Below are 24071 nucleotides of genomic sequence, written 5' to 3' on the forward strand. Positions count from 1 at the left end.
GCGGCGGCGGTTGGCGGCGGCGCGGGACGGCCTGCAGCGCGCGCGCGGGGCCGTCGCGGCGACCGTTGGCCCGTGAGGGGAGAGTGACGGCGTCGGGAGGTGCGTGTGCCCGGGCGGGGGAGCACGGGTGCCCGGGCCGGGGCCGGGGCCGGCGGGACGCTGGAGTCTCGCCCTGCCTGCCCCGGTCTGGGTCCGGGCGGGGCGCGTCTCCCCGCCGCGGGCAGCGCTGGCGGCGGCACCGCGCGGCGCGGGGGGTGCCCGTGAGGAGAGCCGGGGCGCAGCGCGGGGCCGGCGGCCCGTGCCGAGCGAGTGTCGGGGGCGCGGGTCTCTCGGGCCCCGCGGGCCGGGATGTGCGGGGCGCGGGACCGCGCCCCCCCTCCGCGGCGTGAGGCGGCCGCGGGAGCCCGGCGGGGCGGCAGGCGGGGGGATGCGCTGCCCGCCCCCCTGCACACCCGCCGCCGGGCCCTGCCCCGCACCGCCGGCCGGCTCCTCCCGCAAGCGGCTCAGCGCGGTGCTTTCCCTGCGGCGGGACCGGTTAGCGGGAGCTGTTACTTGCAAACTTCTGCGCGGCTCTGCTGTCTGTCACTTGGGGCTTTTGGGGCAGCAGCGCAGGTATCGCTTCTGATTTTGGAAGTAGCTAATGCATTAGGATCTGTGCCTTTTTTCATGGCTAATTGGATTTGAACTTGGTTTGCGTGCTCCTCAGCAGGTTCTGTGCCTGGTTGTGGGTTGCCGTCTGCTGTCAGTGTGTGTTTTTCTCTATTCTTGATAATACCAAGCTAAAACGAGGTGTGTCTTACCAGAGAAACAGAGCTAACTCAACATAAGACAAAAGTTCTCCTTAATAATTATTCCTTAAGATTAACGACATGAAATGAAAGTTTACGTAATAAATGTGATAGCTGTAAGCTCTGAATCGATTAGATTAGCTGTCTAACGTAAATTTTCTCGTGCTGAAGCACTGCAGAAGCAAGATAATTTTAACTGTTAAGCTGTATTTAGGGAGTACAGCTCTATGGAAAGTCATGTAAAACTTCAGGCATCTAGATCAGTTTCTTAAATGATAAACTGCCACCTAATTGGGAAAGAAGAATTGTGTGTGTGTTACAAATGAGACAATTCAAAGACTTGTATGTTAGATAGTATTTGACCCCTTGATAATCTTTATAGAAGCTATTTCAGGCTTATCAAATGCTGCTTTAAAGGTATTCTTAAACTGAATGGTCTGATTGGGGTTTTTTTCCTTGTTTAAGTATGAATCATAATTTAAATCTAGAATAGTTCTAGTATGTTACACCAGCTGTTAATTCAAACAGTGTTTGATGGGTACTGGATTATATTTGAATCGTAACTAGTTTGAGTGCTCCCCCAGAGTTTCTGATGGTACATGTCTGTCATTTGAAAACTGAAAGTTTGTTTTTGTAAGTTTAACTGTATCTGAACTCTTATTTGCCTTGCATTATTTTTTCTTCGATAATTAAGGTAAACCTACTCTTCTAACTTAAAATAAACCATCAATTAAGGTTTCTGTTACCCTTCAATAACCTCTTTTTTGCCTTGCCTTTGCGTTTCACCTGAAGACATGCTTCAGGTCTGTAAGTGCAAGTGCCAAACCCCCAGTATTTCTACTGTTCGTTTTGGGGGATTTTGGTGGTGTGTGGTTTTTTTTTTTGTTTGTTTTTGTTGTTTTTTTTTTTTTTTTTTTAAAGAAATAACGTGGATGGGTGCATCTTCGCAATGTGCTGTTCTACTGGTTCATTAAGGTAATTGAATCAGGTTTCCTACATCATTTGGTTCTAAATGATCTGAACTTGCAAAGAGGATGTTACCCATTCATGCTGCTTTTTGATAATTAATTTAGTGTTAAAGTGAAACTTAGATGAGCTACAAGTGAGTTTAGTAAGAAATGTGAATTTTTCCACTGGAAGAAAAAATACTTTTTTTTTTTTTCCTGTGGTTGGCTATTCCTGCTGTGTTGCAGACAACAAACAGGAAGGAGTTTTGGTCAGGTTCCCCAGGGATACTAGTCAAAAGTGTAGACATGTGAATTGCTTGAACTTACCCAGAGCCCACAGAAGAGTTAAAGCTTATTTTTAGAAAGCTAAAAAAAGAAAAGTACATATCATTAGCAATAAAAATGCTGGGTTTTACTATTACTGAAGCTTGTCCCTAGTATTTTATGGGTATGCTGCAGGAGACAGACACACACACCAATTTATCTGAAATGTTAAAATTACTTAAAAAAAAGTTGTAAGTTTTCTAAGCCTGTCTTGATTAGCGTTCAGTTCTTATTTTTGCAGTAATTTAGTGTGTTGTTTTCAGGTCATTACTGAACAAACTTAAGGCTATTCTAGTCTGATAGACCTGAACTCTAATATTCTGTGCTGTCATTATGGAATTTCAAAACTCTTAATTGTTTTGCTTTGACAGGCGACTGGTAGAAGAGAGAGACCTATTCCTGACTATGTCGAGGAGAAAGTTGGAGAATAAAAGCCTTTCTGGCTTGTTAGCCACATCTCTGCAGACACAAATCAAGACAGACAATTTCCATAATTTTTATATGCTTGAATCAAAAGAGCTGGGAAGGTAAGATTTTTCCCATTTATTTTAGCAAGAGGAATTTCTGCTGTAAGAGAATTCATTGTGCAATGACAGGCTTTTTCTGGCAGACTTTCATGGTAGTAGATGGGGGGATGAAATATGCCTCTGTCCTCACCTGCCCCTTTCTTGGCGGTATCTGACAGGTTCTCCAGGGACCAGGAAAAGGTACAGTGAGGCTTAAGTTGCCAGCCTTTTTCATGTCAGAGAGGTTTAGCTTGTTTTCATAGGCATGTAGATCTGGGATTATGTTCCTTTTCTTCCATTTCCCCTGTCTAGTCACACATCACGTTCCAGGTACATAAACTAAAGAAGAGATGACGTAGGGTAATACTGCACAACAAAGAATGGGGATTTTGAATTGGTGGTTCTGGTTGGTTGGTTAAGTTTTTTTGAAGTCCAGAAAGCAAGGAACTTTTTCTATCCCCCCTCCCACTCTCAAACGTTTAGTCTATCAAACAACCTGCTGTTTCAGAGCAGTTTTTCAGCCTGCTTCCCTTGCTCATGTTTGCAACGGTAAAATAGGAAATAAAACAAAAGAACAAAAAGCGCTTGGTATTTACGATACTGTTTCAGACATCAGAGTTAGTGCTTTTTTGAAAGCGCTGGGTTGATTCATACCTTGAAGATACTCAGTGGATTGGGTGTAGAGCCATGCAACTGTAATGCCACTGTGGTTGTGTTTCTAGGCTCTTTGAACAGAGGAGGCATGGGCCAGTCCCGCCGCTTCTGTGCCATGCTGCTGTGCTACATAGCCATCTTTTGCCCCAGAACTTGTTTTGTCAGCCAAGATGCTCTTCACATCTGATTCTGTGTGCTTTTCAGCCTTGATCGTTCTCCTGGGGTTGTTCTTTTCCTAGCATGTGTTTTATCTGGTACGCTTTCATAAAGGCACACCTTGCAGCCAGTAATTTTCCTGTTTTGTTACCCTTTTGTCAGCTCTAGTTTTAAATTCTAGGCTCTATAGAAGCAGTGTATATGCACCATCCTCTAGAACTCTGGTATTCTTAAAATGTTTGATTTCAGATTATATATACCTGTGGGATGATGTCTAAAGCAAACAAAAATACAGATTTTGTGTGAATTCCAGCACACAGTCTGTAATATTTTTCTGTGTGTGCTAAACCAGACATAACAAAGTGCCAACATGCCAAGAAACTGAGAGAGTAGCATGTTTTCCAAACACACTTTTGACTTCTCCTGGCCTAACAGTGTGTATTTATTATTTTTGTTTGTTTGAAGTGTTTACAACACTTCCTAAGTAATGTAAAATCCACCTTTCTTTGTAGCATCGCTAAAAGATTTAATATGCTTTTATTTTCACTTGCAATTTTCTTCTTCCTCTTCAGGTTACTTAGTAAATGGTTCTTTTGTTCTTTGCTTAAGCTTCCCAGGCCCTGCTTCTTCCTCCCACACCTTATCTTTTAGGTACTTTGGTATTTAAGCCACTGACTCACGAAGCAGGCAGGTTCTGTTTAGTGGGTTAGGTAGTTCTGTCCCCAGCGTGTGGATGGCGTGGCTTCTTTTGAAGTAGTTGAATTTCTGTGGTCTATATCTTGGGATATGAAAACAACTTGAAATTGGTTTTTATCTCATAAAACTGGGCTGTGAAGTGTGATGGCTAAGCAGTTGCCTTGCAGGCAACAAGGAGTGGGAAGCACTTTGCTTCAGTGCAGCACTTCAGATCTGAGTGGTTTTGCATTTCTGGGGGAATTCCACTGCTCTACAACCATTTTTTATCTTGATAATTTTGTCTTAATTGGTGCACTACAAATACAGTATAAACAAGTGAAAATTCTTGTATCATCAGTCTGGAGATACTGCTGACCCCTCAAAGCTGTTATACCCGCACCAACTTGAAGGAAGATGTGCAAAAACTATTAGGGAACATCTTTCTGTTCTCATGAAACTCAACCAGTTCCCCTTTTTTTAACTTCAGAGAAACTTTTGTGGTTGACAGGGTGATGTGACGTTAAATGAGAATGTAAGCTGTGGGGGAGTACCTTGAACTCTCGTATGTGATGAAATTCAGCTCAATAACTTAATGCTCTACAACAATAAGCTGGTTTAACAACTCGGAAAGGTCTTGGCCATTTCAGGCTTACAAATAGTTGCTAAAATGAAGAGTGTGCGTGTATCAGACTACAAATAACTTTCACCTCTTTAAATTTTTCTTTTGAGTTTTTGTACCCTTACATTTCTAAATCTAGTGTTTTGAGAAAAGGATAGAGAAATCCTGCAACTCATTGATGTTGAAATAAATGATGACAGAGAAGCTGTTCTGTTGAATGTACTTCTAGATAAGTGATAGTAGTATGATTAAAGGTCGGCTTTACGTGTTTATTTTAGGCAATTCGTACAAACTATTTAACACTTACTTGCAAATGGAAATCTGATTTTTCATGAGATGCCTATACTCTTTGATTAAATACTGAAGTCTAGATTGATTTATATTTTTTCCCAAAAAAGCTTCAGACATTTTTTTTGGAGATCTTCCTTTGAGGCACTGGGGGTTTTTGCACCAGAAGAAAGGCAAAGCCTACAGGGCAACATAGTCCTTTCTACTAAAGAAGCTAATTTAGTTGAAAAAGCGCAGCTCAGCTGAGCTTCTTCATTAAATTTGTTCTTAGTATGCAGTGGTAACAAAAAACATGCATGGAAAGGCACTTTTTTAAAGGCATTAGTGTAGATCTGGTTCTTTGTACACAGTTTTATAACTGTTTTTAGAACTTTACACAATTTTTTTTTAGCCCATAAAGTTGTTTTTTTTAAGTAATGTTTCTTGTATCATTTGAAAACACATTACAAGTATGCAACTAGACATTTCTGGGAATGCAAAACTGGTTGTTATAAAACTTTGTTTTTTCAGGAGTTTATAACTTGGCTTAAAAAACTGCCCTTTTTTTCCCCCCCCTAATTTTATAAAAGGTCAGCTTGGTGTTCTAACTACAGTATGTGGTTTTCTTTTAAAAACATTTCCTTGCCAAAATACATTTTTGTTTCCATACCTAAACAGTTGGCTAGGAAATAAAGCAGCATGCTCTATCTAACTGTAATAGAGAAGAGAATGCTAAGTAGTGGGTGGGTTTTCTCTTAAGATTTTTCCAAGCGTTTTGCAGATACCTGGGTGTTTTTCTTAGCAGTACTATGTGATTTGTAGAGGGATGTTCTCTTTTTGACTCTAAAATTTTCTGCACTGAAGACTTCCCCCCCCCCCCAGCATACAAACATGCTTTATTTTCCATGTTCATTCTCTGCATTTCACAGGGTTTTGCTTTGTTTATTACCGTATCCTGTAGGTGCTGTAATGTGGTTGAGTTGTTTTAATACAGTATTGCCAACTGGAACAAAGCCCTCAGCAGCCTGGTAGGATCTCACAGCTGGGCCTGCTTTAAGCAGAAGTTTTTGCTAGAGACCTCCAGAAGTCCCTTCCAACCTGGGTTACTCCAGCACTGTGTGACCCTACTGTGAGACTGTCAGTGTCACCTGATGCACTAGTTTAATGCTTAGCTAGCCTGTATGAAAGGAATTGTACTGGGTCTCGCCAAAGCTTCATCTAGCTTAATGTCCTTGTTCCTACAGTGGCCGAAAGTCATTGTTCAGGGAGTAGGCCAAACATGGCATTCCCCTAATTATTTTTTTTTTAGTTTCCATTTATTTGTCATGCCTTTTTATTTCTAATGGCAATTGATTTACTTTTTATGTCTTAGGTTTTAATGTTTTCCCATTTATTTTGTAGGGGAAGATGTGCTGTGGTTAGAAAATGTATAGCTAAATCCACAGGCCAAGAGTATGCAGCTAAATTTTTAAAGAAAAGAAGAAGAGGTCAAGACTGCAAAGCAGAGATTCTTCATGAAATCGCCGTACTTGAATTAATGAAATCTAATCCTCGCATAGTTAATCTTCATGAAGTCTATGAAACAGCAAATGAAATCATCTTAGTGTTGGAATAGTGAGTATGCCTTCATCAGATGTTCCACATTTGTAGTTACAAATCTGTCAAGATACTAATTTCTTGCAGGAGTTGCTTGAACACCCAGAAGAATTACAACAGTAAGCTATATACATATGCTAATATTTCATTATGATATACTTTATAAGCTCATAGGGACTTCTGAATCAGTTGCTGTTAATTTGAATCTGTTGTTTTGTACGTGTGTTCTACTGCATCCAGAGCTGATGAGTTATGCCAGACAATATGGAATAAGGCATTAAACAAAATACCAAAACCTACAGTAGTTCTATACTCAAAATTTTTTAAATGGACTGAAAGTTGTGGGTTTTTAAATACTATTAAAAAAAAAAAGTCGTCTTTCTTTTCATTGCGTAACTTCTGTGGACAATTTCATGCAATTTCAAACTGATTTTTTTTTTTCCTTTTAAGTACTATCTCAGGAAGGTAATTTTGATAAAACTTGCCTGTTTGAGCAATTTATTTCTTCTGTTAGTTCAATTTTTGTAAAAAAGCTCTGATCAATTTTCAGGTCAGTCCAACCTAATATAAAACCTGAATACAAACTCTAGGGTGCAATTTCTTTGTTTTATTATTATTATTTTAAGTGGGGGGTTTTTCTTAATCTTTTGTGCAAGGTGACTGGAGAGAATGTTCTTGAATCCCACAGAAAGTGCATAGTGCTTTGATGCATCTTAAATCATACCATAAAAAAATATAATAGCATGGATACTAAGAACACAGGTTTTGGAGAAGCTGAGCACATCCATGTTCTGTGAACTTCAGTCACTGCTTGACGCTTATTGGTGACTGAGAACTTGCAATTCTCTTGCAGATTCTGAGCTTCGAAATTGAGTGGTTTTGTTGTTCTAGAACTGTTTGGTTTTTGGAGCTGTTTCCTCCAAAATTCCCTAATCTTTTTAGATGTCCTTGTGGCTTCTCTTTAGCTTGGAAAACAAGTCTAACTTGGGAATTTAATTTGAAATATCTTATCATATTTGCTGTATAGGTACATGGTTGTTTGGAGTGTAAGGGAAGTTCCTCTCTAGGATTTTAGCTTCGTGTACAAAGTATTTGAGGAGCTATTAAGAGTGATCTGCATACCCCATAATAAGTTCCTTCAGATTTTCCAAAGAATGTAGCTGATGATCTTTAAAAATGCTTTTTTTTCATGGAACTAGATGATACCTAACATACTATTTGTTGTTCTGAGAAGGCTAAGATGATAATGATGTAGAAGTAAAGACAAAATGACAAGTGTTGAACTATTTATCAAGAACAAGTGCAAGTTCACATAAAAGCCATACTGATTTTCTTGCTTCTCGTTGAACTCTGCTGTCTTGATTATTAAAGCTCTGTAATGAAACAACTTCCTTATACTACTTTGGTGTTGATGGTCTGCTTTGCAGTAGTGTTCCAGAGTGGTGCAGTAAGCGTTCCTAGTTCTACTGGGATAAGTACAGGGCTGATTCTGCTTGTAAATTATGTCCCTCTGTAGCAGAAAACACGGATTTTTTTGGGGGTTTTGCTTGTTTCTCATTATCAGAACTCTGAAGCAGCATTAGTCTCTTACTCATAAAATAGGTCACAAGCCTCTTCAGTTTAGCTGTATTTTTGCTCCTATATATAGTCCTTGCTGCTGGATTGTATTGGTGGGGTTCTTTGGAAGATGCAGAAATAAGAGTCAGTTTGTATAAGCACACATTTTCTCAATAAAGGAGAGAAATGGATGCTAGTTCCTAATAAGGGGCATCTTTGTAGAAAGAATTACTGAAGATGTGAATACTCCAAAAGCCCCACAATGGAGATTGTTATTCTTCTAATCTGATGGTCAAAGGTAATTGGAGGAATCCGGTTAGAGAGAAACCAGGCAGCTGTGCTTGCTTGCTTCATGGCTGTACCAGGCAGCTGAACTAATTTTCAAATCTCTCTAGTTCTGTTCATTGAAGAACTGAGCGAGGCCCCACAGAGTCAGACCGAAGGTCTGTCTAACCTGCTGCCCTTTCCCGCAGTGCTGTAGGGAGATGCGATGTGGGAAGAACTAAGGAGTGTATGATCCTGTCCACTTTTTGCTGTGCATTCTCTTTGCGCTGCCCCAGCACCCAGAGGTATTGCACTGAGGATACCTCTCTGCCTCTTCCTTTTTAGTATCTGTCAATCTGTTTTGCCCTTCTTTGAACCTCATGATACCATCTGCTTCAGTGGTAAGAAATTCTGGATGTTTGTTACCTACTGTGTGAAGAAATACTTTCTTTTGTCAATTTTAAACTAATTGGCTAGTTTCATCCGGTGCCTCCTAGTTCTCATATTGTGAGACTCCAGTGAATAATAGTTCTTTGTTCATCTCTGAACCAGCTTTAGTGTTTTTGTAAGCCTCATTCATGGACTTGCCCCCAGTCTTCTTTCCAGAATGAAGAGCTGGTGTTGCTGGTTTCTTCTTGTAAAGCAGCTGTCTTACTTGCCTGTCTCTGTGTCTTCACTAATCTTACATCCTTCTTGAAGATACGGAAACCAGAAGTACATGCTGAGGTTTTATACTGAGCGTCACTTTGCTGCCCTGGGTTCCCAGGAGCCCTCCTGATGGTAGCCATGTATGTTGGCTTTTGTTTTGGCTGCTCTGCACACTGGTCCAATTATTTCGGAGAACTGTCAATTAAAATTGCCTGAACGGTACCTGCCAGTTCGAAGTCTGGCTTTGTGTAGGATTCTGTTTGGTTATTTTTCTGAAGATACCTTACATTTATGTATGCTACAGGCCATCTGGTGCTCTTTTACTCGCTTTCTCTTCTGCTTGTTAATGTCTTCCTTGAACTGGGGAGCCGAAACCAGGATGCTGTGGTCTAGTGCACTGGGGAGTCGCTTGCCTCAGCCTACTGGCTGTGCTGCTGTTACTACCGCCCAAGGTGCTGCTGACTGTCTTTGTGCGTTTAGCTCACTGTGAGGACCTCCGAATCCTTTTCAGCAGAGCTGTTCACCTCTACCCATCTGGGTGTCCACCCATTCAGAGCATGGTGTCCTAACTTGGATACAAGAATACTGTGGGAGACAGTGTTGAAAACCTTGATAAAGTAAATGACATCCACTGCTCTTCCCTCATCTATGCTTTGTCGTAAAGGCAACTAGGGGAGGCATTACCAGACCTTGCATAGCTCCAGCAGGTTAGTGGCTGTGTTTATCCACAGAGTTTATAGACTCTGTTATTTTACTAATGATGAAATTCAGGCTTACTGATCTGTGTTTTGAGGTAGCCCTTTGTCCTTAAGATAAAGAAACTTCAGGCATTTAGAGCAGGCTGAATAATGATTTCAAAACCAGCACAAAAGGAAACAGCTGACACTGCAGCGAGGTATAGAAGTATAACTGATAAACCATATGCAACGTGGTTATTTCCATGCTTCCTTTATGCTGTAGGGTTTTCTGTAAACAAGCGGCCTATTTCTGAGGAAGACACACTTGAGATGCTGTATGAAATCTTGAAGCTTATCAGTCTCATTTCTGTTGTTAGTGTGGATGTGGTAGATTTCAAGGTGACAGAGCAGAGTCCTTGGGTTTCTGAATATTCTGTGTCTAGTAGATTTCTGGAAGATACTGCTCACTAACTGATTAGGCAACTGTATTTTTAATGAGCAGCAGTGTGCCAGATTTTCTTCCTGGTACCTCTCTGATTCTTAGTCTTCTGTCAGTGGCAGGATCTAGAGTGACAATTAAGGAGTTTCCTGCCACTCCAGAAATATTTTTCAGCAGCTCTTAACTGTTCACTGCATTGTGTTTTTTGTATTTACACCACAGCCACACCATGTAAAAAAAAATGATGGCTTTTACTGCCAAAATTCAGATAAAAGGAATACTTCTGGCCTTTCTTGCTTTGAATTATTTATGGAACTAGTCTAACGGAAGAAATTTGAAGTTGACTTGAAGAGAAAGGCTTCTTTTGTTAGGGAATGATGGTAGAACTCATCTTCCTGAAGGCATCTTCACACTTGCTTACAGGAAAGCATGCTTGAGGCTACTAAAGCATTATGAGGTTTTCAGCCACAAAGGTCTGTTTCACTGTCTCAACTGCTGTTGCTGGGTATGAGGAAAGAAAAAGCATAATCAGATTATTTTTTTTTCCTTTTCTAAGTGCTTATGTGATGTGTCTTGGTATAAGTGTCTGGTTTCTTAAAAAGGAAGAAAAAAAGTAGTAACGTAAATGGGTACTATACATAAAATTTTTCCTCACTTAAGCTTGAAAATGCAAACTTAGTACTTAAATGTTCTTGAATGTGTTTCAGTGCTGCTGGAGGAGAAATATTTGACTTGTGTGTCCCTGATCTGGATGACAGAATTGGTGAAAGGGATATTGTAAGACTTATAAGACAAATACTTGAAGGACTTCGTTGCTTGCATGAAAACAATATTGTTCATCTTGATTTAAAGGTGAGGCTGCAGCAAACTTTTTATTTTAGTACTTTATCTTCAATTTAATATTATGATAATCAGTCATTTGTGAAATACATTACAAAGATGAGTGTGTTAGAGATTAAATAATGGTTAAAAAAATTAGCAACAAACTGAAATGTCATTTAGTACATTGGGGTTTTTTTGCTGCTTGTATTATACTAATTGAGAATTAAATCTTTTCTAGCCTCAAAATATTCTGCTGAGCAGCATCAATCCTCTTGGTGATGTAAAAATTGTAGATTTTGGTATGTCTCGGAAGCTTGAGAATTTTAGTGAACTGCGGCAGATCATGGGAACAACAGAGTATCTAGGTATGGAAGAGTTGCTTCACAATTTCTGATGTGTGGCTTCGAAAAAACAGAAACAGTTCATTTAATGTGCTTATCAACTTAGCATTCATTACTGGAGAAAGACCAGCGGCAGGATAAGGCAACATGTTTTGAGCTCTTTGGTTGTTCTTGAGTAGTCAACAAATACTTGCACCAAAAATATCCCAAATTGTATCACCTCTTGATTCCACTCTGTGATGCAGACTGTTGAATCAACAATAAATTTTGTCTGTTAAATTTTTTGATTGGAGTTGAAACGCAATGCTAGCATGCTTAAAGATAAGTTCTTTGAATTAGTAGTGCCATTTAGCGTGGTGATTTAATGAGATTAAAATATTCTTTGGAAAGGGAAAGGCTTCCATTAACACTTGGCCCTCTCTGAGGGGCAGGTTTACTTAATGTTTTGCCTGCACTCAATTTTAAGAGCACTTCAGTCTGTAGTGAATAACTTGCTATCTAGCATACACTAACAACCACTACAATTGGCTTGGTCAGCTGGCTTTGCAGTGTTAATACACTGAAGGCTTTATGCATTCCCCTTAAAAAGCTATATACCCTAAAAATGTCTTCAAAGAATATTTTATGTTGCATGCATCTGATTAGAAAATATATTGGGGCTTGGATAGAGTAGACACTAGGCCAGATTGATTCACACTAAAATGGCACTATGAGGCATCACTGGGTCTAACCAAACAGAAATAACTTTTCCACCCTTCTAGCTTGAAAATAAAAAAAATTTGATGGTTGAAGCTGCATGTTTAGTGTCATAATAATAGTTGGCAAAAAACTACTGAAAATGTAGTGTATGATTCAAGGCTACTTGAATAATATATCTATTAAAGTGTTTTTCTTCTCATCATCTCTTTCTCTAGCTCCAGAAATCTTAAACTACGATCCTATTACCACAGCTACAGATATGTGGTAGGTTGTATATGTAAATTCATTTTATTGAAGTAGGCATGACCACTTAATCTAGGGGCCAGATCCAGACTCTGATGTGGTTTTATCTGGCTTCCAAGAATGCCTTTCTCTTGGTGAGCTGACCAGAAGAGGAGAGTTGGGATGGGAAGGAGCCCTCAGGATACTCGGGGCTTACAGGAATTCTGTATATGGGCCTGTTGCATACCTAGTAGGGAATGCAGGCAGCTTCCGATCATGCCAGAGTGTAGGTATTTGTTATAAGGGAGCAAGAACAATGACTGGATAGCATACTCTAGGTATTAGTTAATACCTGAAGCATGTCATCCAAGAGTAACTACTTTGGACACTCTTTCCTCCCCACTTCTGTATCATTAAATAATTTGGTTATACAGATGGTAAGAAGTATTTTAGCTTTCTACTTCTTACCTTTAGAGCAGTATCTGCAGAACAAGTCATAAAAAGAGACAAGTATCTTAAACTGATCCACAACTCTTAAGTATACCCTTGTAGCCTATTTTCATGAGCTATGTTAGTGTAAAGGCTAGCTTTGAGATTTTTTTTCTTAAAAACATAAAATATTCATATGCTCCTCTTGAGCACCTAAATAATTAAAATTCAGTTTTAAAAGTTGCCGAGATCTAATTATTCCTTTGAAATTCTCAACTTACAATAGCAAATAAATCTGTTGGTGAATGTTTTTTAACCGCTTACTATTTGCCTGGTTTTGTGGGAAGATATAAAACCAGACTACTGGTGCTCTACTTGGAATGACAAACAGAGCAGCTGCGTGTGTCCACACTGTAATGACTACCAAAGTTTGATCTATCAGATCACAAAACAATTTTTATTATGCATCAAGAAATTATCTAGGATTTACAATAAATCACGTGATGTGTGGTACTGATGTTCTTGGTGAAAAACATCTCAGTGAGAGGATATTGTAATGCAACTTGGATGTCGATTGTACAGAAGGGCTGACTAAATCTCAGTCTTTGATACTTCATCTGGAATTGTAGTGAAAGATGGGGTTTTATTTATGTGAGATTTAGAAAGTTTTATCTTTTTGCAGTTCTCTTATCCAGAATTGCCATATGGCCAAGAGTGGCCCGTGTAAAAGTGATTGTAGTCCCTTTTCTGAACAATTTCAATGAGAAGAAAAGGGTATATTAAAAGTAAGCAATTTTCAGAAATACCTTCATTGAGGTATATGCATAGCTTTCCTTGTGTGTGCATGTGCATACATGCGTGAATCACATAAATCTGAGATGTCACATGTGATGTTTCTAATTCGCGGTGTGGAGAACATCAGGAAGTTTGATCTGCGTCCCAGTAAATATGGGGGGTATGTTGTTTAGATATTCTAGCAGGATTATACATTGTGTTCTTACCTCAGGAATATAGGTGTAATTTCATACATGCTGCTGACGCAAGAATCGCCGTTTGTGGGAGCTGATAATCAAGAAACTTACCTTAATATATCTCAAGTTAATGTGGATTATTCAGAAGAAACATTTTCATCGGTTTCACAGCCTGCCAAAGACTTCGTTCAAAAACTTCTCATAAAAAATCCAGAGTAAGTGACAAACTCCTCAGTGCAAGAATCTGGTCTTCTGTGCTTGTGGAGCACCTAGAAAAAGTGAATGTTAATTTGGGAGCTTAATACTGCTGATATGATCAGACGTTTCACAATGCATTGGCATTATCAGCTAGATGCTTAAAAGTGTTTATGCTTTTCCATAATGCATAAAAAGGATCTTTGGTTTGCTGTCTGGCTGTGATTGCAGTCAGCCTTGTGCTTTGAGTGTTCTATTTTGCATTTCTTTATATTTTCATTCAGAGGACAGATTATTAACAAATCTGCTGACATGTTATAGAAAGGTCACGTTCGTGTCTACAACTTAACCTTTTATTGCACAATTTGGAGAGATAAAATGCAGTCTTTTTGGTGCAGTGCTTTTTTCTTTTCTGATTTACCTTCAATGTATCTTTCTACTTTAATACATTTTATATAAAAACTTGGCAATGTTCTGACTGAGTATGTGTTCTTCAGAAACACAGAGTGTTTTGCCATGTTCAGTCTTTTAAAAGAAGTTCTCAATCAAAAGCACAAACTTCTTTTTGTTTGTAAGGCACACTTCCATAACTTTTCATTCTTTGGCAGTTCAGACTTGAATTAAAGCCTTTCAGAGCAGCTGAACTTTGAAAAGATAGTCTCTGAGAGTGGGAGAGTTAGAGACATTAACTATGTCTGTGCTTGCTGGATAGCATTAAAACTGTATATTTTTTAACTGTTGCACCAGCAAATGCAGTAAACAAAAAACAAACAAAAAAAACCCCCAACAAAACACAACAACAAAAAACTCCACCACCCTGAAAGATACATACGGGGCAATAATATTTAGTAAAGTCAGTTAGTCGTGGTTACTAGGCTTGGTGGGGTGTTACCAATTACAGAGCTACGTATTGTCGTTCGTGGTGAGGCAGTAGCCCCTGTCTCCTTCGGAAAGTCCGCAGCAAGCTGGAGTGACCCTCTTTGTTGGCTGAGAGAGAGACTCCTGATCGGAGGGGACAGTGGGAGGCGATACCTGTAGAGTGCCTACTTTGACGAAATAACAGGCTCCATATAAATTCATGTCTGGACAGTCCTTTCTATTTTAGTATCTCACACAGAGGGTTTGTCAAGATCTGGAATAATTCACAAAAACCGTAGTGTCACGAGGGAAGCAGTTCTGAAGAGCCTGCTTTGATAACTGTTGGTGTAGACCTGTGGGATGTTTGACATGCTATCACTGTTAATACTGTGCTTGCTTTTTTGCTTCTGGGCATTGTGGAGTCTTCATCGTATCCTCAATAGCCTTTTTATTTTATTTTTCTCATTCCAGTTTTTGATGACTATACCCTCTTGAATCTTAAGAGGAAAAATCTGTCCTCAGATAGTCAACCCTGTAAAGTTACAGTTCTCTGACCAAAAAATACTCAGGTGTTCCAGTAGAGTTAAGGACACGTAGTGTGCTCTATCGCATTTGCAGGAAGTTCTATGGACGTTAATGCAGAACATGATGAAAACTGTAGTAGCACTATACTAGGTTATCCAAAGGAACGATTTTCTAAGGTTGTGGTTTGTTTGGTAGTAACTATGTTCCAGAAGGGTTTACACCAGAATTGCAAGAGTAAAACCCTGCAAAATGTCAGGTAGAGCTGATGACATAATGTTGTTTAGCCCTCCTTGAGAACCTGACGGTGCATTAGCCTCCCTATTTGCAATGGCCTGTATAAAACATAGGACTGCAAAAGCATGTGGACATTTATATGTACAATGTTGGAAGTGTTCCGAGGGACTGTGGATATTTGCTGATTAATAGCTTACCAGTTCTGACATTCAGCTGTAGGAGAAACTGTCAATTAAAATTTAGATGCACGTTGCCAATACTTAGGATCTGATGTGTTTTGTAGCAGCCTTGGTAGTGGTGGGGGAACAGCAATACTAACTCTTTAGCGTCAATTCTGCTTAAGATTTCTTAGCATGTGTCAGAGCTATTTTGATTATGGTTTTAGTATTTCTGAAATTAACCTAAGCAACTTTACCCCTTTCTTTCTCTTTCGAAGGGAAAGACCCACAGCGGAGGCCTGTCTTTCTCATTTGTGGTTGCAGCAAGGGGAGTTCACACTCTTGTGTAGCCCTGAAGAAACTTGTTGCTCTTCTCTGCTGCCAGGACATGCAACAAAATACTTAGAAGAGCGGAGTGTAAAATCCAGTTCTAATGGTACCTGTAGCAACAAGGAAGACAAAGAAAATATTCCAGAGGACAGCAGCATGGTCTCCAAACGTTTCCGTTTTGATGATTCGTTGCAGTATCCCCAAGACTTCATGACAGACTTTGTATGTTGATCTGTAATATAGACTTTTTTGTAAAAATGAATTTAGCATAATCTATTCCAGTGGTGAATATAAGATTATGGCTTGCCAGTTCATGCAGCATTGGCATACTGGAAATGCACTTTGATTCTTTTATGTTGGTGCCTCCTTTTCTGTCCATTGCGGGCAATGGATTTAACTCCTGAAAAATTGGGGTTGTTGCACCAATAAAATGAATTATTTTTTTTTAAGAAGATATAATTAAATATTTTTGCACTTTTCAAGTTTCAGTCCAAAAGTGATGCCAGATTGAACAAACTAAAACCTGAAAATGAGTTTGTTCAAGCTCAAGTTTTGCCAGTGGTTAAATACATGTACACTTTTATAACTAGCCTTAATAAGAAATCGGTCTAAGCAGGGAAACCGAATCTAGCTGTCCTACTGGGCTTATTTGTGATCACTCTTATCCCTTTAAATGGAAGCTAAAGTTGGTATGTCTTGGGATTATGATACATCTGTTGGGGCCATGTGGAAAATTACTTCCTCTCTAGGATTGTTAGTAGTTAATGAAACATTTCTGCCTTACTGATCTGGTCCGCTCAGCAATTATAATAAATACTCTGCGTTTTTGCTGTGTTGGATCTCTGCAGTGCTTGAATAGACAGCAGGTAGACTGTCATTCCTTGTGCTAGTGGTCCTTTGATTCTTATCAGTAAGTTGTATTTGAAGAGGATGAAGGTCCCATGCTGATGGGAACATTTGATAAACTTGTTAGTTTGCTTTCATAAAACCTCTGAAATAGTGCTGTCTACCTGTATTGACCTGTTCTTCATCTTAAGAAAAAACAAAACACAACACCACACCAAAAAAAAACCCCCAAACAGAAAGCCTCTTTAGAGTTAAAAATAGTAACTGAATAAACTGAAAATAACCATTTTTGCCAGTGAAGCTGCAATTAAAAGCTTTTCATTATGCCCTCTAATGTAGAAATGCAGTGCATCTTTCTGTCAATTGTTGTTATGCATAATAACTTAGCTTTGTGCCCACTCTGAGAAATGGACTGCAGTGTGTTAGTTTTTAAAGACAAACTACCTAATAACTGTTTTAAGCCTTTCAATTTTGTTTGTTTAGTGGGTTTGTTATTTTTTCAAGTTATATCCCTTCCACTTCCTGTTTCTAAGCTCTGAGGAAAAAATGCCTATGTCAGTTTTTGACTTAGAGCAAATACCAGTCATGCCTTAACAGCCTGAAACTGATACTGACAAGATAAAATCCTGATCGTAACACTGAGGTTGGAAGCCTTTTTGTGTAGGGAATGTATTAAAGCTCTTGCAAATATTTTGAAAGTAAATGGCACTTTAAGATACTTTTGGGGTTTTCCACTCCTCAGAGCTTAGACTAAATTGTCTTTTGTTTGTTTTGTATAATAAAATACAACAATCTGATAATCGTTCCCAAGTGTGCCTGTGGACTTGTCAATAGCTAGGCAGATGGAGGTTTTGGAACAACCTATGGTTGAGAGGTGAACAGGGAATGGTGAAAGGTTGTATTTTACCTTTCTTCACACAAGGAAGAAATAAGGTTTTTTTACAAATAGATTTCAATATAGTATCACCAAAATGTGTGGGGGTTTAGGACTGTTTTTATTGTGGGTGACACTCAAGTCAACAAGTGAAAGGCCGACTGAGGTGTAAGGCATGTGAGACTATCTTACAGCTTATGTTTGTTGGAAGTAGTAAGGACTTACTCCCATGTGAAATGAAGTAATGGATATATTCAGCACATATGAAGCTCAGATGCCGAAGTATTAAGTGAACCACACTGAGTCTTCTCTATGTAATCTCATGTTGCTTTTTTCAGTGGGACTGATAATATATATAATTATAAATTACTTCACTGGAGGCAGTTGTTGGATTGTGTTCAGGTACTTTATACCCTTACTTTTCAAAGTCCTTGGCTTTTCCCAGTTGAAGTCATACCTAACCTTTTGTTTTTTTCCACCAGCATGGAGTCCAGTTTGAACTGGGTAAACTAAAAAACACAAACAATTTTGTATCCACTCAGAAGTTAAAGTCCACTTAAGATAAAGGAGAAAATGTTGAAAAGCTGTGACATAGAAAGGTAGAAAATGATGTTTATAAAATTGTTACATTTTTAAATTCTGCAAAAATATTACTGAACTGAAATGACAACTGGGAAGCTTGTGAAAGTCTTCATACATGAGTATTCTACTTTTAACATCTGGAAAATAAAGCTGAAAGCATATGCCAGCACTTTATGACAAAGTTGTTATTCCTTAAGATTTTTATCATGATATCTGATGTTTACATTTCTTACTACTTTGGGGGCTAACTTAAATTTAAATAAGAAAATTGGTATTATGTGAGAAACTTAAGTTTTGAAGACTTTATTTGTACTTTATGTAAACTTAAAATATACCTTGAATCAGGTTTTCTTCGGATCAGTGAGTTTGATTTATTTAAAAATATTATTGTGCACGCATAACTTCAACTGAATGTAAATACATACATTGTAGACAATTGTTAGCCTGTCTTGCTTCCTGCCATATTCCTGGGAACTAAAAAGTTTAAATGAGTGATGAGTAACATTTTAAGATGACTGAAGTCATATTTCTATGTAGCTCATGACCTTTTTATATTAAAAAAAAAAATAATAAACTTTGCCTTTTTTCAAAACTTCTGTGTTTTCATTTCTTTGCAGAATCAGAGAATGGTTGAGGTTGGAAGGGACCTCTGGAAGACATGTTGTCCAGCCCCCCCAGCTCAGGCAGGGCCACCTAGACCTTGTTGGCCAGGACCGTGTCCAGATGGCTTTTGAGTATCTCCAAGGAAGGGGACTCCACCTTTCTGGGAAACCTGTTCATTGCTCAGTCATCCTCACAGTAAAAAAAGTATTTCCTTATGTTCAGACAACCTCCTGTGTTTCAGTTTGTGCCCATTCTCTCCTCTCCTGTCATGGGCACCATTGACAAGAGCCCGGCTCCATCTTCTTTGCACCCTCCCTTCAGATATTTATATATGTTGATAAGATCCAGCCTGAACTTTTTCTTCTCCAGGCAAACAGTCCCAGCTGCCTCAGCCTTTCCTCCTAGCAGGGATGCTCCAGTCCCTTAATCACCCTGTATGTCCACATGCCTTATGTACTGAGAAGCCCAGAGCAGGACTGGGTCTTCCTGTGCTTAGCAGAAGGGAAGGGCCAGCTCCAGCTCCTCCCCTTTGTGGTGAGGGTGTGCTGCTGGCTCATGTGCAACCTGGTGTCTGCCAGGAGCCCAGGGCCTTTCCTGCAAAGGTGTTTTCCAGCTGGGTGGCCCCAGCATGTACCGGTGTATGGGACTGTTCCTCCACAGGTGCAGAGCTTTGAGGTTCCTGTCAGCCCATCTCTCTGGCCTGCAGAGGTCCCTGTGGATGGCAGCATGACCCTCCAGTGTATCAGCTGCTCCCCCCAGTTTGGTCATCCGCAGCTTTGCTGAGGGTATGCTCTGCCCCATCATCTGGATCGTTAATGAAGATGTTAAACAGGATTGGAGCCAGTGCTGACCCTTGGGGGGTGCTGCTTGTTACTGACCTCTAACTAGACTGTTGGCTGCCCCCGGCGCCTTGCTGGTCAGCCACCTCCCAGTTCACCTCTCTCCCAGCCACCTCCCAGTTCACCTCTCTCTGTTCATCCAGCCCACACATCAGCGGGTTGTCTATGAGGATCTTACGGGAGGCAGCATCACAGGCCTTGTCGAAGTCTGTGTTGGCAACGGCTACGGCTCTCCCCTCATTCCACCACAGAAGCTAATGGATTGCTCAAGCGTAGCTTCCCCTTGGTGAATCCATGCTGACGACTACGGATGCATGAGCCTATTGACTAACTTCTTGAAACTTTTATATGTGCCTGCGTTTTATCCATAAAAAGTTTGTGTTCCTGTATGTACTGGTCTAGTTAAGTCTTGCAGTATTTACTAAGGTGGTAACCTTTTATGTGAAATTCTAATGGCCCTTGCTGAATGGCCATGTAAGGAAACTTAAATGGCACATTTGTGACTTATTAACTCTTGGGGCACTGATTGTACATTTGTTTCATTTTCAAGTAGATGGCTGGATTTAAAAAAACCAGTTTTTCTTTAGAAGGGGAATTACACTCAAAAGAGGTGGTAAACCCTTGTGGCCTGGATAATAGGTTTCCTACAAAGGCGCATTTAACTGACGAAATGAAAGCTTGCTTCTTGTTAGAAATGCACAAACGGGCTTTCTTTTTAGTGAAAGAAATAGTGCTTGGTTTGGTGTCGCTTGCAGCACTGAGTTCAGAAATTATCTCAATATTTAAGTTTCCTGCATTGAAGGTTCTTACCAGGAATGCTGCCTCGTTTCTGGATTATTATTTTTTAAGACCTCTAGAAAACACACTGTTCTGTTTAACACTAGTAGGAATTTGAGACAGCTTGACATTTCTGTCTTTTCAAAAGGCTTCCGAAGGAAGGAGAGGTTAGAAAAATATATCATCTTGATAACAGCTCCCCATCTTCTTACCAGGGCAGTCGTGCTCGTACTTTTGCCAAGTAAGGTAAGTTACAGCCCTGACAGTAAACAAGGGCTCCTTTTTCTTTTTTAAACCAGCACCGACAGGTGCTCAAGCTCGTTCGAATATTCTTTGGGAGTGGCTGGGAGGAAGAAATAAGCACACAGGTTGTGGCCTGTAACCTGCTGTGTTTCCCTTGACACAGCTAAACCCAGATCTCTTCACTGTTTTTAAAGATCTTTTCCATGTTCCATAACTGTAGGACTGTGTTGTACCTCTGTGCTGTTACTGTGGTGGCTGTTCTGAAACAATTTGCAAAGTTACCGTTCCATGCTGGGCAGTAGTTCTGTTGTGGTATGTGTGGAAGTCTCACCTTCTTACAGCACAGCATGTTTCTGATGAAGATTTTTTTTTTTTTTTACAAGCAGTATGTAAATAATTATTGCTCTTCTTTTAGGGAAGCAAATACTATTGTATTTGTGTTTTTAATTTGATTTTCAGGCATTAATATTATTCTGCACTCAGGAGATGTGCATAACAAGACCTGACTTAATAAAGATCATAAAGTTAAAAAAACCAACAACCCAACTTCTTTCAAATAGGGGAAAATTTTCTAGTATTTAATAGGAATTACTTCTTACTTATAAAACCACTACTTATATTTGTGCTTCCATATTGTTGGCAAAACCAAGATACACAAGGAAAAACACAGAGACCTGGTTTTGTCTTTAAAAAAAAATTTTGAACTGAAAAATGTATGCTCCCCCTGCTCCCCGAAACCTTGCCTGAAGTGTAATTTCTTGCTGTTTCTGGTGGGTTGGAATGTTAAATTCATTACCTTTTTGAATTGATCATTGTCTGTAACTGCATTTTAAGTGCTGTCAAAAATTCAAGTCCTGCCTGTGAACATAACAGTGTAAGTATCAATTCTTGGTTTAAAACCCTTAAATTTGAATTTTGATGACAAAAACTTTTCTTTTACAGAAATCATTACCAATTACCAATCATTATAAATTTCCCCACTGTTAGAAGCCCCTGTGAGAAAGCTTTGCTTGATTCATTAAAGTTCTTTACAATATGAGATAGATTACTGGTTTTATGTACAACTATACTGAGTTCATGAAGGGTAAATGTGAAAGAACTTATTTATATATATATGCATATATATATTTAATTTTTTAAAAAAGAGACAAAAGAGATTCTAGATGGAGTACAGGAAAAGGCCGTATGTGGGGGGTAGGTTCCAGTATGTGCACTCAGTGTGCAGCTGAGACGGCCGTAACTGCTGGAGTGATTTAGGAATACAGCTTTGAGGGATGGGTTGCAGGCATTGCAGAAGCTGCGATTCCATTGCATTCAAACATCTTGTTCCGTTTTCATGCCAGTTGATGTTTTTCAGTCTGTCATCTGAAACCTCTGGGGAAGAAAAAAAACCTTTCCTGAATTTATTTTTAAACCAATACTCAGATCCTGAGAATTTTCATTTTTGTACACACAGGCATTATTAATATTTCTTGTACTTTCAAACATTGTTTATTTGCTCTAATGAAAACCTAGAAAGCATGCCAGTAAGTACTTTGGTTAAAAACTGAAGGATAACTTTTACGCATTAGAAGGAAACATCTGGTCAGTAAAACACTTCACTGTACATAGTGTTTTGGCTTAAGTTTTGTTAATTCCATGGACTAAACCACATTGTTACCTACTTTTGCCTCTGAAGGGAGAAAGAAATGTATTCCTGATTAATGGCCCACCAGAACTGAACTGAGGCATCAAGGTGGAATAAATACCTCATGTCACTGACTCTTTCAGAAAACGAAAAGTTAGTGATAAAAATGTCAGCTATGGCCTTATTTCCTTCCTGTACTTAGTTTTACTGCGTCACTGACCCTTTTTTGTTGCACTGATGTGCCAGTCTTGGCTAAACTTACTCTAGAACAGTGTGATAGTCAATGCCTACGCTCTGTTGACTTTGTCTTGTCACGATGAATTTTTTTTAAAGTCTGCTCCATTTTTTAAATTGCTTTTAGTACAGTTCTAAAACAGATGTTGAGTACTTACTTTATATCGGTGTGTGCTCCCTTCTTCATCCTTTCACCATTTTATTCGTTTGATCTCATTTTTATCTCTGAAGTTAGATTTAGATTGTTATGTTAGCTATGACTATGGGATTTCAGATGGAAGTGAGATGTTAACCAAACACAGGAAGGCAAAAAACCTTGAGTTTTAAACCATATTTTTTTTCTGCTGTGTCCTCCTGTGGCCTTGTCAATGCTGATTAAAATCAGCTGGTATTGTTATGTAAATAAATTGTGTTTAACTGATCACTGCAGGAAAAGAATGAAATGCAGGAAAAAAGGGAAAAAATAAACAGCAACATAGAAGTTCTAGTTCTCTGTAAGAAGGAATGTCCTTCTGATAGGGAAAAACACTATCTATACAAGAATTTATTTTGTCTGTAGCTTTTGTATTATTGGCAACCTAACTGTGTCTTTCCTCCCCTGAGGAGTACAAGCAGGTGTGCTTTTTGCAGTTTCCTCATCAGAACGCGAACAAATTAAATGCTGCTTTTGAGGAAAAGGAATCGTGACGCCCAGCAGCGTGGAGATGTGTGCTGAATGTGCTGCAGCCCTCTGTGGATATGGTTTCTAACGGGAACGGTTCGGTGCTAAACGGCACGGGTTTCCCCTTGCACGTCTCCGGCCGGGCTGTTGCACATCAGAGCTGGCGCAGCTGGTCTGCACTCCTGAAGGTACGTGGAGTGCCAGGGGATTCCTCTTTGCAGAACCAAAACCAGGCTGGATCCTGCTGCAGAAAATGCACTGGGAAGTCCAGGTCCTGTTGAGTGCTCTGCAGCTGGACAAAGCAGAAGTACCCTGCTGGTTCTTGGTCTGTGCCATTTTAACAACAAAGGGAGGTTATGTGTAAAACTCGGTCCGTGGACTGTTGGAAGGCTCCGCGTGCAGTTCGGGAGGCTGGTACAGGCCTGCAGCAGCGCCCATTTACGGGGTTCTCCAGCAGGCGCGCCCCGTCCGTGCTGCCTGGGGGGTGGCAGCGCCGTGTGTCAGCGACCCCGCCAGCCCCGCCGTTACCCGGCACGGCGCGGTGGGTGTCGGGCTGCCGGCCGGCGGGGCGCGGAGCAGCAGCGGGGCGCCCCACGCACAGCCACCCTGCTGCCCCGGTTCCCGCGGGGCACGGCGCTGCCCGCTGGCAGTCTCAGTGCGGGAGCAGCAAAGCTGAACTCGGGGTGTAGCTGCAAATACATTGCAACGGCAAAGCTCTTCGCTCCCTGCGACAGCGGAGCGGCGCGCACAGGTGCAGCCCGATCGCCGCTGGTTACCTTGGGCGGGCGGCCTCGCTGCGGGCTGCCCCGGCGCGGCCGGGCTGGCGGGTCGGTGCTGCGGGGGGCTCGGTCCCGGGCGTTCCTGCGCCCCGGAGCGGCTGGCTG

The 24071-nt window shown here is 40.3% G+C and overlaps 1 protein-coding gene and 1 long non-coding RNA gene across 4 annotated transcripts; one reads left to right on the forward strand and one right to left on the reverse strand.

The window, feature by feature from the left end:
- On the forward strand, positions 1-21704 carry STK17B (serine/threonine kinase 17b). Of its 3 annotated transcripts, XM_080399370.1 has the most exons (10): positions 413-612; positions 1710-1763; positions 2431-2586; positions 6338-6550; positions 10825-10969; positions 11178-11304; positions 12195-12243; positions 13637-13816; positions 15850-16123; positions 18821-21704. In XM_080399370.1, the coding sequence occupies exons 1-10, from the start codon at positions 428-430 to the stop codon at positions 18935-18937; spliced, it is 1500 nt and encodes a 499-aa protein (XP_080255496.1). In that variant the 5' UTR covers positions 413-427; the 3' UTR covers positions 18938-21704. The 3 variants fall into 3 exon arrangements, with proteins under 3 accessions (XP_080255498.1, XP_080255496.1, XP_080255497.1); XM_080399372.1 differs by lacking the exons at positions 413-612; positions 1710-1763 and adding an exon at positions 1-99; XM_080399371.1 differs by lacking the exon at positions 1710-1763.
- On the reverse strand, positions 21702-24062 carry LOC308068555. Its single transcript, XR_013930009.1, has 2 exons — positions 23964-24062; positions 21702-22039 (listed from the first exon to the last, which is right to left on the reverse strand). It is a non-coding gene; the product is annotated as an uncharacterized lncRNA (long non-coding RNA).
- Positions 24063-24071: the final 9 nt, after the last annotated feature.

This window comes from Falco punctatus (genome assembly GCF_963210335.1).
Source record: "Falco punctatus genome assembly, chromosome: 8".
Classification (NCBI taxonomy): domain Eukaryota; kingdom Metazoa; phylum Chordata; class Aves; order Falconiformes; family Falconidae; genus Falco; species Falco punctatus.

What these genes read in the sequence shown, in the direction of transcription:
- STK17B (XM_080399370.1), top strand. Translation starts at nt 428, where the DNA reads ATGCGCTGCCCGCCCCCCTGCACACCCGCCGCCGGGCCCTGCCCCGCA. An exon ending in CTTTTGGGGCAGCAGCGCAG is followed by an intron (nt 613 to 1,709) that starts GTATCGCTTCTG and finishes TTTTTTTTAAAG; the next exon opens with AAATAACGTGGATGGGTGCA. An exon ending in AAGACTTCATGACAGACTTT is followed by an intron (nt 16,124 to 18,820) that starts GTATGTTGATCT and finishes ATTTCTTTGCAG; the next exon opens with AATCAGAGAATGGTTGAGGT.